At 40.5% G+C, this 15236-nt stretch overlaps 1 protein-coding gene across 1 annotated transcript in view; it reads left to right on the top strand.

Moving 5' to 3' along the window:
- Positions 1-1548: 1548 nt before the first annotated feature.
- Positions 1549-15236, top strand: part of LOC308334649 (glutamate receptor ionotropic, kainate 2-like) — a gene marked incomplete at its 5' end in the record, with an annotated part of 102299 nt that continues 88611 nt past the window's right edge. The window contains 2 exons of the mRNA XM_080791454.1: positions 1549-1591; positions 2102-2170. Of these exons, the coding sequence (XP_080647580.1) occupies positions 1549-1591; positions 2102-2170 (112 nt within the window). The remainder of the gene's footprint in view (positions 1592-2101; positions 2171-15236) is intronic.

Consider the following 15236-nt stretch of genomic DNA (forward strand, 5'->3'; position numbering starts at 1 on the left):
TGTTTAATGTCTGTGGTGTGTGGTGCTGCAATGACATCTCTTCCCACAGTGATCAATAAAGGTGCGTCTACATGTTCTATTCTGTTTTGATCCAGCCCTTCGCAGAACAATTTAACAACCATCCCATCACCAAGTCAATGTATTGTACACGGTATCAGTTCAGTCATTTTCAATGGAGGAGAAACATGAGTGTTCACAGTGACGCCATTAAAATAGGTTGAAACTTTGGACCACAGTGTCAAATGATCTACTTAAGTAGTCTCCTTTCATGAAATGAGACTGGTATATTTTTTGGGAAGGTTTGCAAGTTCTACAATTACACTTTCTTTTGTGCAGAAGAGAGGGATCAGACTATAAAGTCTGACAAGTCTCCCATTAGCGCAAACAAACAGTACAGGTACGTAGTCTACTTACGACAGGAACTATCCTATTTTTTATTATCAACTATACTTGTATGAAAACAGTTATTTTTGAATAAAATATTGACAGTTGCCATGTCACTCCCACAGCTGTAAAGGTCTGAAATACTCCGTCTGCCGCCATGAGCAATTTGGTATGAATTTCTTTTCTCGTTCCCACTATATGTTTACTTGGATATCATTTGATAGTTAACACAAATGATTGTAGGTCTTTCAAAATGTAATACTGTATTGTGCGCATGTTTCTTTTTCTCACACAGTTCAGGATTGCCATTATAGCAGGATTTGTGGTTGGTAAGTATTTTATTCAGTCATTTCAATGGTTATCATTGAAAGGCTATTGTGTTTCTGTGCAATATGAACATTATATTCAAAGGATCAATTTGCTTGTCAATGTTTTGATTCACTTTTTCCCCCTGAAATTTAGCCATTCTGCCAAGTCCCACTTCAGAAACCAGTGAGCGACTCAACAGCGCAAGTACGAGATTTCCTTCAATGGCATTGGATGTTTGGATTAAAGGTCTCAGTCGCCATGACTGATTTCATAAGATTAAAGCGTATTAGAATGGGTCAAACAAGAGTACATGTTCAGAATAATCTTCCATAAAACCCTTATAGTCTTGGATATTTCATAAAAGCAAAGGTTAAAGTCTCAATTGGCCACTGGTTGGTAAAATGGCAAGAATATAGGTTTAGAACGATAATACCTAAACATCGTAATTTGACATATTGTGCATAGTGTGCAGGAGGAGAACCTTCTGTTTTACAGATTGGGATGGCCTAACAATGTGCATTATTTGTTCTATTTTTATTCAGATGTGTCTGCCACTTTACCTCCACCTCCACCTCCCACTTTACCTCCATTAGAGGGTTCTTCAGAGGGAGAGCCATGTGCCCACAAAAAGAAGCTGGCAGGTACAGAGCAAAGTACTGTAACTGTAATAATATTCATAGCATAAGATAGAGTTGTGTGTAAGATTTACACCAGGCAATGACTACAAAACGGTTGAACAAAAAATAGTATTCCTGTAAAAAATAAAAATAAAAATGTATTTATGTATTTATTTATTTTTCCGTTTCTTCTTATTCAATACCAGTAACAGCAGAGACATTAGTTTCTGAGGTAGACATGGAGCCAGAGGACACTGATGGCACAGAGGACGAAATGGAAGGTATGTACAGTGGGACCAATCTACAGTTGTACAGGTTATTATAATGTTATGTTATGTTATGGAAGGTACAGTGGGACCAATCTACAGTAGTACAGGTTATTATAATGTTATGTTATGGAAGGTGCAGTGGGACCATTCTACAGTAGTACAGGTTTTGCATTGTTTCCAAAATAGGGACCATGTTTCGATCGTGGACCAATTTGTATGGGTCGCGACTCGCGAGTAAATTTCCACTTTTTTAGTTTCCTACATAAACATTTTTATTATTATTCAAAAGATTAAAAAAAATCAAAGAAATATCACTGGGTAATTGTACATGATTGAGTTATATGTACAATTTGCAGTAGGCAATGAGTATGAAACAGTGTTGAGTGCATTTCCACTTGTTTAAATTAGTGAATCTTAAGCTGTTGATTTTCTTTTACCCCAAATAATGGGCAAATAAAGGTTGTTCATCTTCTTTCATAATTAGTTATTGTTGAAGTCATGATTATATATGTTTACTACCAGATGCTGACTATGAGGGAGAAGAGGGAGAGGAGGGAGAGCCCACTGATAGACGAGAGGAGGAAATGGAAGGTACAATGGAACCAATCTACAGTAGGACACGTTACTGCTATAAGATTGATCTTCACTATGTGAGATATATACCGTACTGCAGTGTACAGTACCCTTACGCTATGACTGTGAAATTGCTGAACAAAAGTGTAGGCAATAGTGTTCTGTAAACCATGTTCATATTCTTCTATAAGTATTGATCAAATTAGTTATTGCTAATAATGTAATGATTATGCCGGTTCATATTGTTCACTATACCAGCAGATGCTGAGGATCACAAGGAAAGAATGACAGATTCAGGGTCCAGCACAAGGGAAACAGCAATTGAGGGGAGAGACAGAGAAACCAAATCCCAAAGTCTTTTTTTAAGACATTTTGTGGGGGCATTTTAAGCCTTTAATTGCTAGCGATAGTAGATAGAGAGGACATGCAGAAAGAGAGTAGGGTCATGATGACATTCAGCAAATATACAGTATTTGTTTTAACTTCATTCAGGTTTGACTGCTGTTCTGCCTTCCCATCACCTTCCCTCCAACCATACCAATGGCGACAGGTTTCCCCCTTATTATGTGAATCCAAATAATGCCCGTAAGTACACATTTCTGAGATGACCTTTTAGTGTATTATAAAATGTATATAAATGTTATGAAAGTATTAGAAAAGAACAGAATCACTGCATTTCTTCTTTCTTTCTTTCTTTCTTTCTTTCTTTCTTTCTTTCTTTCTTGTATAGATCTATAGATACGTTTAGTGATAATGCATACTCTCTATACTCCTACCACTGCTAATTCATCCTACCTTATTGCCTATGTTCTCAGCCTATCAGAATGCTTGTTACATTCAAAATGATTTCTGCCTAAGTCAAACATGTTAGCCTCATACCATTTGGAATGTAACACGCATTCTGGTAGGCGAAGACATAGGCAATAAGGCATAATGAAGCAGTAGAGTCGAATTAGGCAGGAATAGTAAATTTAGCCAAATAATTAGGTACATTTTGCTATGAGGCTAACGAATATGTATTTTCTTGATGGCGTGTCTAGGGTGTTGGACAGAGTGGTTTGACAGAGATAACCCATGGCCATGGCACTGGGGTAATGGAGACGACGAGACTCTTGCACAGCTTCGCAACGAGAACCCTGGGAAGATTTGTGATAACCCGTCTGGAATTGAGGTCACAACTACAAGTGGAGTCAGCTCAGCTCTAACAGGGGAGGTTTTTGCAGCGTAAGTATTGACTTAAAGGAAGTATTGGTTCAGATGGATTATGGTTTTGTTATGTTTTGTGTCATATACATTTTACTCAACTTAATAACATAAGCCTATGATCATATAAATAACGGCAAAGAAAAGCAAAAAGATGGTCCACAAACGTCCACCTATTGTTGCTGTTTTAAGTGGGTGATGGGTTTATGAAACACTGCAAGGAACCATGTAATACAAAATTATATTTATTCAGCCTTTAAATTATTTTATGTCATTTAAATGATTTTGTCCAAGTATGGTCATCTTACAGCTACGCCAACACCAGGAACTTATTGAGAAGAAAGCCAGTTAACATTACTGTACATTTCTTCAAATTGTGTTCATAAATATAGCCCATCATAAGCAATACAGATGTTGCTCTAATGTGATCAGTAGTCTACTAAGTATGCGACCAAAATCAAGGCGGCCACTTTACCTCCTGAGCCCCCATTCAGAATTTAAACTGTGCATCAGGGGAAAAAAAGAAAAAAATAACATACGCCTCCTTCTCTTTTTCAGGATGGACACAACCACTGGATTCATATGTAAGAACGAAGACCAAAAAGACTGTCGATGCCGTGACTACCGTGTTCGTTTTGTCTGCCACCCACCATTCTGTGGAGGTATAACTAATAACTATGACACATTTTTTTCTTTTATGTTGTTGATTTACAGTGGTCCCACCTTCCCATATCAACTTGTAGTGTGCTGAAGTTCCATTGCTTGACTGATTACGTTGTATAGTCATTTGTTTTGTCTTTGATTGCTTCTTGGGCAGTGTGCATCAAGTGGACCAGATGGTTTGACATTGACAATCCAGGTGGAACAGGGGACTGGGAGCTTGTGAATGGCCTGAGGCGACGCTACCCAAGAGAATTCTGTGACTGCCTAGTCTACATAGAGGCTGTTACTGTTGACACACTCACGCCAGCAATGTCTACAGGAGACATTTTCTACGTGTAAGTTGACTTGACTTCAGCAGACTTTTAACCACTTGAGCCCTACAGTTAGTACAGTATATCCTATAGGTTGGATGTTGTCCTCAACAAATATGATATGGTCATTTAGCCTCTCCTATTCTTAGCCTTGCCGCCTACTGTATGGTCATGACAGGATACACACAATCTCCCCTTTTCATTTGGCATATTGCTGAAGATGATCATTAGAACATCAAAGTGGGATGTGAGTGGGAAAGAGAGGCAGGAACAGATGGTGTGTTACAAAGGTGAAGAAGATGGACAGGCCTTGGTGTTGTCTGAAACCTGGGAATAAAGCAGCACACACAGCAGAACACACAAAAGTCTTTGTAGAGTAAATGCGTACATCACTAGGTGCAAGCTGCCACCTTGCAGTTTGTTAAACACTTGGCAAGGTCTGGGGGATTTGTGCTTAAAAGTGTGGGGAAGAGGAACTTTGGAATATGGTGGCATCTAGAATAGTTTCTGGGCATATAACTTTATTCACAGGTTTCCAGAATGGTGGCATTCTCGTTTACTGTTCTGGCTCATTTCCCTATTGCTACTGTGTATCCTATTGGCTGATTTGATATCCTCATTTGATTGATTGTTGCCAAGCCACTCAAACACAGTATAGGGAAATTAACCAGAAGGACTACAGTTATGCACAGATTTATGTTTAGATTCACTACCAAAATTGAGCTTGGATGTCACCCCAAAACATCAATGAATGCTGGTCTGACATATACTGTATAGTCAGTCATGTCAAGTGTTGTTTTTCTTTCCTTTTCTTTTCTTTTAAATCTATGCCCAAAACTAAATTGAGCCATCATAGTATGATAAAAGCTTGACAAATGTTTCAGTTTAAAATGTTCTGATTTTAATACCATTCTCAATTACTAATTGGGATACGTCATTCATTTTTCAGCTACAATCCAACCGTTGGATTCGCTTGCCGAAATTGGGATCAGAGATGCAGAGACAGAAGATGCCGTGATTATAAAGTGAGGTTTGGATGCCCATGTCACTGTTAGACCGCCTTGAGTCAATGATGATACTGGAAGTTTGAAAACACCAGTTTATAAGTTATTGTACTTTTAATCATGTTTTATATACATTAATTAAAAGAATAGTACATTTTATGATGTTCTATATTGGCAGAATCAGCTTGGTTTGCGTTCGTTTACCGCTTAAAATATTGACTTTGAGAGCTGTTTCTCTGTGAAATGTGAGTCAATGAGGAGCACATTTTGAATGATCAATTTCTAATCAATGGACCAACTATATTTGATATCTCGCCCACCTTTGGAGTTACATCGTGGCAATTACTACACAACCCAAACCTCTACCCATGTGTCCTTCCTTGAACTTACCTGTATGGGATGAGATTTCTTACTCTTATTTTTTACTTTTTTGTCTTAACTCGCATTTTATGGAATAAAGAGATAAAGAATAAACAGTTTTCTCATTATATTTATAGGGCACATACGGTACCTGTATATCTTATTTCCACCAGTCTAGCCCACAAAAAGAAACACCAGAGCAGGTCTATCACTTTCTAGTTTTATATCGGTTGCACCCCCACACTATAGGAATAATGCAATAAAAGCTCTATTATGTGATAAGCAACACAGTGAACAAGAGCAATTATGCATTTGTGTGAAGAGACTGCTCTCCTGCTCCTCTTCACACTATGGCAGCCAAAGCTAGGATAAATTAGTTTCTACCGCTCATATTGACCTCTCTCAGATGCTCAAAATGACAGTCAATGGGCAACTGTAAAGCCCTTTGAATAAATCGGTAGCATTCATAGACCATTTAAGCCACATACGTTAATAATATACAAATATAATCTGTGTGAAGTGTTCATAGTATGTTTGCTGTAAGTTCGATATTTTGGTTCGACCGTGGTCATTCTATGTAAATGTGCTATTTATATACACTTTGATTTAGATTCTTGATTCCAGTAAGCTTACAGTTCTGGCAAACAGGCAGAATATTAACAGTCCTGTGATCCTTTCCTACACTGGTTAACAACTTTCTTGATGCAAAGGGATCTTGCAAGTTGTTTTGACTGGCTTAGGGTCAGAACAAAAGACGTCATTGGGTGTGGAAGGTGTGGATAGTGGATACCAAGTTTAAATTACAAGTTTGTCTATACACTACAATTTCAACCGGGTAACTAGATACTGTAGCAGCAATATATTTCAAGAACTGACCTATATATCACACTCTTATATTTCCCCTCAAAGATGTTGCCCCAAACACAATACAACCGTTCACATTTAGATGAATGCATGTGGCATTGTTTTGGTTTAGAGTCTAAACCAAAACCATGTCACACTCCTTTATTATCATCCGTGGACTGTGTAACATCCATTTCAGTAGTCTTTGTTGACACCTCAGGTACAGTAGCTACGTTGTCTGTTTCCCACAATTCACGTAGTTTGTAACAAAATCACAGAAACAAATAGTGCAGGGTTGTATCGCAGAGGAATGTTTTTGGAAAGCAACAGCTAGGTTTTCAGAAAATCATTGTATAAACTTTAAAATACATAAATAAATAATGCGAGTGACACTCACGACTAACACTCTTGTGTGTTTAGAGATGTTGTCAAAACAAAAAACTCATTTATGTGGAATGGTCATTGTGACAAACATAGCAGTGAAAATCTTTCTTTTGTGTACACAGTAGCATCATCTCTATGTTAAATTAAGGGGAGGAGGGGGAGATGGTGGACACTACAAGTTGAGCAGGCCAATAGGTCCATCATTGTGTGCTAGTACAGGCTGCTGCAGATGTTCTACCAGTCTGTAGTGGAGCCAGTGTCCTCTTCTTTTCCGTGGTCTGTGTTTAGTTTTAGTTTTTTTGGGGGGGCAACATCAGGATGCCAACAAACTGAATAAGCTGGTGAAGAAGGCCAGCTCTGTAGTTGGCATTAAACTGGATGCTATCCCTGATGATAAACCCCTCTCATCCCCTCTGTGTTGAGCTAGCACGGATGAGGATCATTTTCAGCCACAGACTCCTCCATGTCCCCTCTGGGCACACCACAAAGTGACTTTGTGCCAGTAGCCACCAGGCTCCACAACCAAGCTTGACCGCATAACCTGAGAACTGTTCTTTGGGATTACTGACTCCTGCTTGACTCTGGCACACGTGCACTGCACATGGACCAGCTGATGTGCACTACAGAAGCATATCATATATTCATATGTTCATATTCTGTATTATTTGTTGATAGACTGAGACTTAGTTATATTCACTCCTATATGGCCGATTTACACCACTGTACATACAGTATTATCTATGTACCCAACAGTGACGATATGCTCTAGCCATTTAAAAAGAGACAAAAAAAGATGAGAGTGGAACTTAGACCGTTGATCGTGAAGTACAATATGTAGATAAAAGTGCTGCATAAGTATAGAAGTGTTGGAGCATTAGAGCATTCCAGCCCCCCCCGCCCCCCATTAATCTTCTCCCAATATACCACGGCCGTGAAGGCCTATATATAGACCACAAGATGATTAAGTGGTGAAGCACTCTGCCACAATTGGGACTGAACACACACACACACACACGCACACATGCACGCATACTCCTTTCTTACTCATTCTTGTTCCCTACTTCCCTCTCTCTTTCCGAATCTGTCGCTTGCATATACTGTAGCTCTGTATTAACTCCCAACATAGCGCAGTTCAGTTCTCAGTCAAATTATGTTTGACTCGAGGGGAGAGGATAAGTCATTCAATTCCCTTTTTCTTTTTTTCTTGGTGTTAAGCTGCTCACAAAAGCATTTGTGGAGATTGTAAGTGTTCTGTGGCTGCATGTGGAAAAGCAGCAGCAGCAGCAGAAGAGTGACTCCCTCAACATGCAGTAATGTGAGCGACAGTGGTTTCAAACTAGAGGAAGAAATGCTGATGTCCACCACGAGGAGATGAAGGGAACAGGCCTTAATTCTGACGGAGGCAAAAGAGCTCTGGGATCACAAGGTGTCCTTGTGTGCAAGCCTCATTCAGCACAGGGAAAACAGATAGGCTTATCTGCATGCATGCATGTAGAAATGATTTATTAGACAGGAGAGGAGGGTGAGAAGAGAAAAGAGCAAGGGAGAGAGTGGTGGAAGTAGAGAATTAACCTGCACTATGCTCAAGAGTGGCCTCATTTGTCCACAGCCGTGGCAGTATTGCAGAGAACTCTCCTTTATATTTCCGTGCGCTGTATGCAGTACAATCCTAGTGTAGAAATGGATGTCCATTTGGTTCCAATGTGTACACTCTTCACCGTTAAATAAACACTGGGATTTTCTATCCAGTAGAAAGAATCTAAGGTGTAAACATTGCCTGCAGGATTTGTTTTAAGCAGGGTTATACTAAGACCATCATTCAACTGTGTCGCTCAGTTGAAAATTAGGGTATAAATATAAATTAGGCTTTAGGGGGTGGAGACGACCTTTTGTGGGAAAATTACTCCTGAGTATCCGCACAAAAGAACCCTGAAGAGATGCAGGTTTTTGGGGGGTGTGATCGGATAAGATTCACTGTCAGCTAATGCAACTGCAGGGGGTGAGGCTATGAAATGTGTTGCAATGATTGTTGGTATTACATTACAAACTTTTACAATTGTCCGATGTGATGACCATGCATGCTTAGTATATCATTGACTAACTAAATGTTGTCATGCATGAACAATTGTACCCTGCACCCCTAATTTGACAATATCTCAAAATCTGCATGTCAAATAACTTTTGGTGTAAGACACATTTATGAATGACACTTTACAATGTCCTTCATGTTTTACTGTAGTGTAAATAAAAAGAGACTCCATACCCTTGCAACACCAACTGACTTTAGTCAGATAATTCTTCTTTGGCAGGCATGAGTCTTAAAAGCTTTTAGTGCATTAAATCTCAGGGGGCTGAACAAGACAAAAGGCACATCATTGTACCTCTCTGGAAGGAAATGTACAATACCAGCTAGCAGCTACTCTCACTCTGACAAGCCATATTAGTGTTGCTAGGTTGTACCTGCCGGCAAAACCCCTTCATGCTACTGTAGCTGTCTGGTATATTTTGTTTCCAGTTTACAGGAGCTGATCCTTTGTTCATAAAAGGCTGAGTGCTGTGAAGCTGTTATCCCTGTCTGAGCCTGGTTGTCTTAGGCGCCGGTGTTGAGCTTTCTCATCCTCGGCTATTACTGTAACTGCAGATCCACGAATATCTCTCTGGGCAAGACGGTATAGAGGCCATTACTGGGATGGTGTCCTATAAGGATTAGAGAGGCGGGTTTGTGAAGGTCGTCGATATCATGTCACTTATTATCTCCAACCATCTTGGTAAAAAAAAGTGACACTGCTCCCCGGTCTTTAACTCTACTGTTAACTTGCACTTGAGCAAGGCACTTCAGCCACCGACTGCTCCATTTAAGCTCCTGAGTGGAAACAAGAGCAGTATGGGGGTTGTGCTACCGTAGCTGAACTCCCAGGTGTGAACATGTTTAGCTGTAAAAATGTGAAGCAGGACATGTCTAAAAAAGACCATGCTTGCTCAGCAAACTGTCCTTGGATAAACAAAGGTTAAAGAGATCTATGGGGGACTGTGAATTCTATAGGGTAGTAGTGACGCTATTCATAATGCAGTGGTAATAGTTGCTGCAACTGCCAGCAACATGAATTATGGTGTGATATTTTTTTGAGGGGAGCTAGCCCCTCCTATGTCTGTGTACTGTGTACCCCATAGCGATGATTTGATTGGCTGAATGCTTAAAAAGTGAGTACCGAAAAGTGAGGACGCTAATTGTGATTGGCTGAAATGACACGTGGCTGTGCACGGAATGTGATGTATGATGATAAGAGCGGCCCTCACTTCACATTTCACACGTAAATGTACAGTATGTAGGCCTTAATGGAATTTGTAAGAAAATTATCAAATCCATTAAAAATTGTCTGGTAGTAAAAATATTTCCACATTCTGTCAGTGGGAGTCCAATTTATTAAATGTGCAGTAAGAAAAATTGGGTGTGTGTGTGTGTGTGTGTGTGTGTGTGTGTGTGTGTGTGTGTACCCTGTGTCTGCCTGTGTACACATCTGATACGCAGGGTGGAGACACACGTGCAAACACCTGATAGCAGGAGAGCACAGCAAACAGCTTTTTTCTGGATTTAAAACAACAGAAAAAACCGATGTCCATATCGTGTGAGCCCAGTTTATTGTTGACGTGTTCTGACTTGAATGGCTGAGTTCTGAAATTACAGATGGCCGTCCCGTCATATTATAATGTGCCGCAGCAGCGCTGAGCGTGTTGCGTGCTGTGGGGATCCGTCAGCGCTAAGGCAAAGTGACAGTGTGTGCAGAGAGGTCCTAATTACTGCCTCAGCTGACTAATTGTTGTCCCCGAAGAATGGCTTCTCTCTGAGGACTGCAAGATCCTATTGACAGCACAGCACAGACATATGCACTAGCAAACTATACTTTCAAAGGTCTTCACATGTAATAAAAAACCAATCATTATTAAACTTGCAGTGCTTGCATGGACTATAATCATAAGTGATGGCTGAATGAGTGAAATGTCATTTAAACCATACTATACCAGTAAGACGCGTCGTTGACGACAGACTGCTGGGTGAGCGCTGGCGCTTTGGCATGGGGGGTCAGATCAACATGGAATGAATTCTGACTGGCCATATAAGGAGCATGTCTTGAGTGTACAGAGGTCAGATAAACATATGGAATGTCAGAACAGGTCAGCTCCATACAGTATGGAGATCTAAGGGTGGGACAAGTGTACAGGGTTTGATGAGGGCCAAGGTAGGGCCAGGCCTTAATTTTCGGGCCTGTTGAGAACTCTAGTTTTCGCCGGCTGCCGGGCGCGGCTGCACTAATAACTTTGGGGCAGGCCCGTCTAGAGTTTGAAATTTGAATGGACAGGTATAAGTAAAAAGGGAGACATCGAAGAGGAAGGATGGATGGGAAAGTATCAACATATGGAATGTCAGAACAGTTTCTGACATATATGCATGAAGATCTAAGGGTTTGAGGTCAGATGTAGAGTTGCTGGCCAATATTGATAACATCAGGTATCTCCATATATGGGCTTAACTGCGACAGCAGGTCGCATTTACTATGACATCAGGGTCTCCCCATCTCCATCCCTGATGATGTCACGTGATGTCACGAGACCTGGGCACCATATATGGTGCCTGACGGCGCATATATCACATCTGCTGTGGTTGACGGTGAACTTCGTCCATTGAAAATTGTAGGCCCTATCGTCGGGTAGGTAGGGTACATAATATACTGGTTGACAGGTAGCCCTGTCTGAAGCTCATAATAAAAGCAATATCTCCCCTGGCCAGCGGTGATGCATGCCTTTTGCTTGATTGGTAGAAATGTGGTCTGTCTCTGTCATCATGCTCCCATGATCCATCCTAACTATTAGGAACAATGGCCTGCATCTACAGGCCAGTGCCAACTCATCTAGCCGTGGGGGCTGACATGAGTATGTCCTCACATGCACACAGGCAGAACATGTACACTTCGAACTCAGGCCCTTATACTGCAACAGTTCTTGCCACTGCCTGAGCCACACTTTGTGTGTGTGTCAGTATGTCTGCGGTCTATGGCTCTATGCGGGCTTGAAATCCTTAAATCTGTGAGAATCAACTGGGCGTCGTCACTCAATCAAATAATAAACCAATCGGCTGTATGTGAAGATCCACTCCAGAACAACAATATAAATATATCAATTAAGGGGCCATGCACTCACGGACAATATGTTAAAATACAATAAATACACCATAACATCCATGTTACCTACAAAATGAATACACAGAGATAATAATACTAATAATACTAATAATGGAGAGGCATGTCAGGTAGGTATATTAAAAGAATGGTCTGATATCTAGGTCCATTATATCATGTGCGGACATTCCACTTTTTTTCTTCATAATGGGTATTTTATCAGATAAATTCCTATTCTATGAATTGTATTCATCTCAACGAACATATGGTGGAGCTGAGCATAACAGTAAACTGTACATAAGAGAATAATTCAGTAGCCTATAGAGACACAGCCTTTAGTGTGGGCTGGCAAAAGTGAATGAGCATCTTTGCTTTCAGGGTCTTACCATTCAATGCGCATCATCTTGTTTCCATGGTTTCCTTGTCTTTTCACCAGCACCGGCGGTGAGAGATCAGTGGAGGGCTTTTAGCAGTGACTATCTATTTATTTGCTTAAAGCCCCTCCGCAGTAGTTGAATAGATAATACTGTACATTCAACTCCTGAATTCTCGTTATAAACGAGAACGGATTTGGAGTCTTCATTAATTAAAAGCAATGCAGTGTTGCTGTCCCTGGTGTTTTCAACAGTGCCTTAATTATCACAACCTATCATCCACCACAATATGTATTCACCTATTAAACTACTGTATAGCCTAGCTGTTTGGGAAGCTTGGTAGCTAGTTGAAAGCGTGCATTCACCTGCATATCGAACAAGTCAATGTATGCCAAAAATGGATTGCCCTGTTTATGTATAGGCTTACAGCTGCTTTTATCTGGATTAAGCCGTTTTAATGTGCATATAGCCAGACATACAAATTTACAATTCAATACACAAATCATGTCATAAAATGTTTAATGAATTGGTTTCATTGTTGCCTGTTCTGTTCTGTGTTCAGACAGGTGGATGGTGTGGAGCACACGCATACAGCAGACAGGTGGATGGTGTGGAGCACACGCATACAGCAGACAGGTGGATGGTGTGGAGCACACGCATACAGCTGCTGCAGGTATGTACTAGTGTAGAGGGCCGAGGCACAATTGTTTAATTCCTGAATTTAAATATTATTGAATTATATAATATTGTATGATCAGTCAAAACAGTTGTGATGCTGGTTTATATATTCCCACATCCTCTGCTGGTTGCTGGTGTCAATTAATTACCCAGTGACTGAAATTAAATTGCTGAATTGGTGTGTTTGAAATGTTAAAGTTTTATTAAGTATAATGTTCAGTGGTTTTGTTAAAAGGTTTAAACTTTTTGTCATTTAGTTCATATATTACATGCATTTTTCAAGTGGCCTTTATGTCATATACAGGCCAGGTTTGGACATTGTCAGAATATATTGAACTACCGGTATGACTGTCCGTATATACTGTGTTATTTTCCTTTCCTTTTTGTCTCTAATTTCAATACATGGTACAATTTTCAACTGCAATACTGTCTGAGCTGAGCTGCATCGAGTGTTCCGCATTGAACTCCCAATTGCCGCTAGAACTGGAGATTCACTCCCAATCTTCCGCCGTAATCTGAAGACTCACCTCTTCAGCACCTTAGAAGTTAGCACTATCACTTATTGTCCTAGCCTTGACGACCTTGCAGATTTATGCAATGGCCAAAATGTAATTTAGATAGTTATCTATAGACAGATGCAGGTCATTTGTATACCTGGCATCCTAGTGTGTATAGTTTCAATGTACACATTGATTTTTTTAATGTTATTCTGTTTAAAGACTGATAGGTCCTTGGTTTACCTATGGTCCTAGATTACTATTTCTATGCATTTTATGTATAGAAATGCATATGAGATTCATGCATATGCATTTGTTGCATTACTATAGTGTTTTCCTGTAAATCACTCTGAATTAAGAGCATTCGCTAAATGCCTACATTGTAATTGTAATTATTTAGTGTTCATCAGTGTTATTTTCCTCCAATATCACACCAATTTTAAAAGTACATATAGTCACTGGACTATAATGCACTCAGAAGATAGGTGTGATAATGGATGAAGCTATCCTTATTTCCTGTAAGCATTATGCTACACATATAGCCTACCTTTTGTTGTAAACACACATAGCTTTAAAAAACATGTTTTGACACTTCAAGCATCAAGAAAGATAAACAATGTATTACAATATTGCATTCAGTTTGGTAGTGCAGACTCAGCTGTGTTGGCTACACTATAGATTATCTGCACAAGCATGACACAGAATCTGAGATCACTAACCATCCGAAACAGAGCGTATAAGATACTGAGTTATTACATGAACATAACATTGAACCCTCCAAGGGCGAAGTATATATCATTTTGGGAGTCAGTGGCTGCATATCAAACAACTGTGGGTCCTTGAAATGAAAATACAATATGCAATATGTCAGATTTAGGCCAGAGGGCGCTGTCACTGTAGAAAAATGCCTACACGATTTCTCTCCGTGCAGGCTCACCAACAGGCTCAGGCTCACAGCTCCTTTCATGCTAGGAGTGAAGCTCTATCGGCTTGCTGCCTGAAACCCTGATCTTTTCCCCATAATTATGCTAATAGACCAGATGGCACAATGATGAGCGCCTTGCTCTTTGATATTCTCACATTGCAGTGTCGGCATAGTGCGGACCCTCTGTCTCTCTCTCTCTCTCTCTCTCTCTCTCTCTCTCTCTCTCTCTCTCACACTGTCTCACACGCACGCGCGCACACACACACGCTCACACACACACACACACACACACACACACACACACACACACACACACACACACACACGCTCACACGCACACACACACACACACACACACACACACACACACACACACACACACACCATGCAGCCATTCACACTGGACTATAGGCTATACACTGTTGATACAATGCGATCAAAGACCCCTAGACTAGCGGATCAGATTGTTCTTATGTCGTAGCCCTCCACCCACTCAAAGCGGGGGCCCATTGCTGTTCTACATGAAAGGTTGGATCCTGCCAAGCGCAAGAGAAGGCGAGAGAGAGGTGAAGGGACGCTGACTGACACGGTGCACATCAATAGCATTTACGCCGACGGGAGGAACCATGGATTTTTCGCCGACCTCGAGTTGGCCATTTAGATATAGG

The sequence above is a fragment of the Protomyctophum bolini genome (genome assembly GCF_963924005.1).
Source record: "Protomyctophum bolini genome assembly, chromosome: 19".
NCBI classification, from domain to species: Eukaryota; Metazoa; Chordata; class Actinopteri; order Myctophiformes; family Myctophidae; genus Protomyctophum; species Protomyctophum bolini.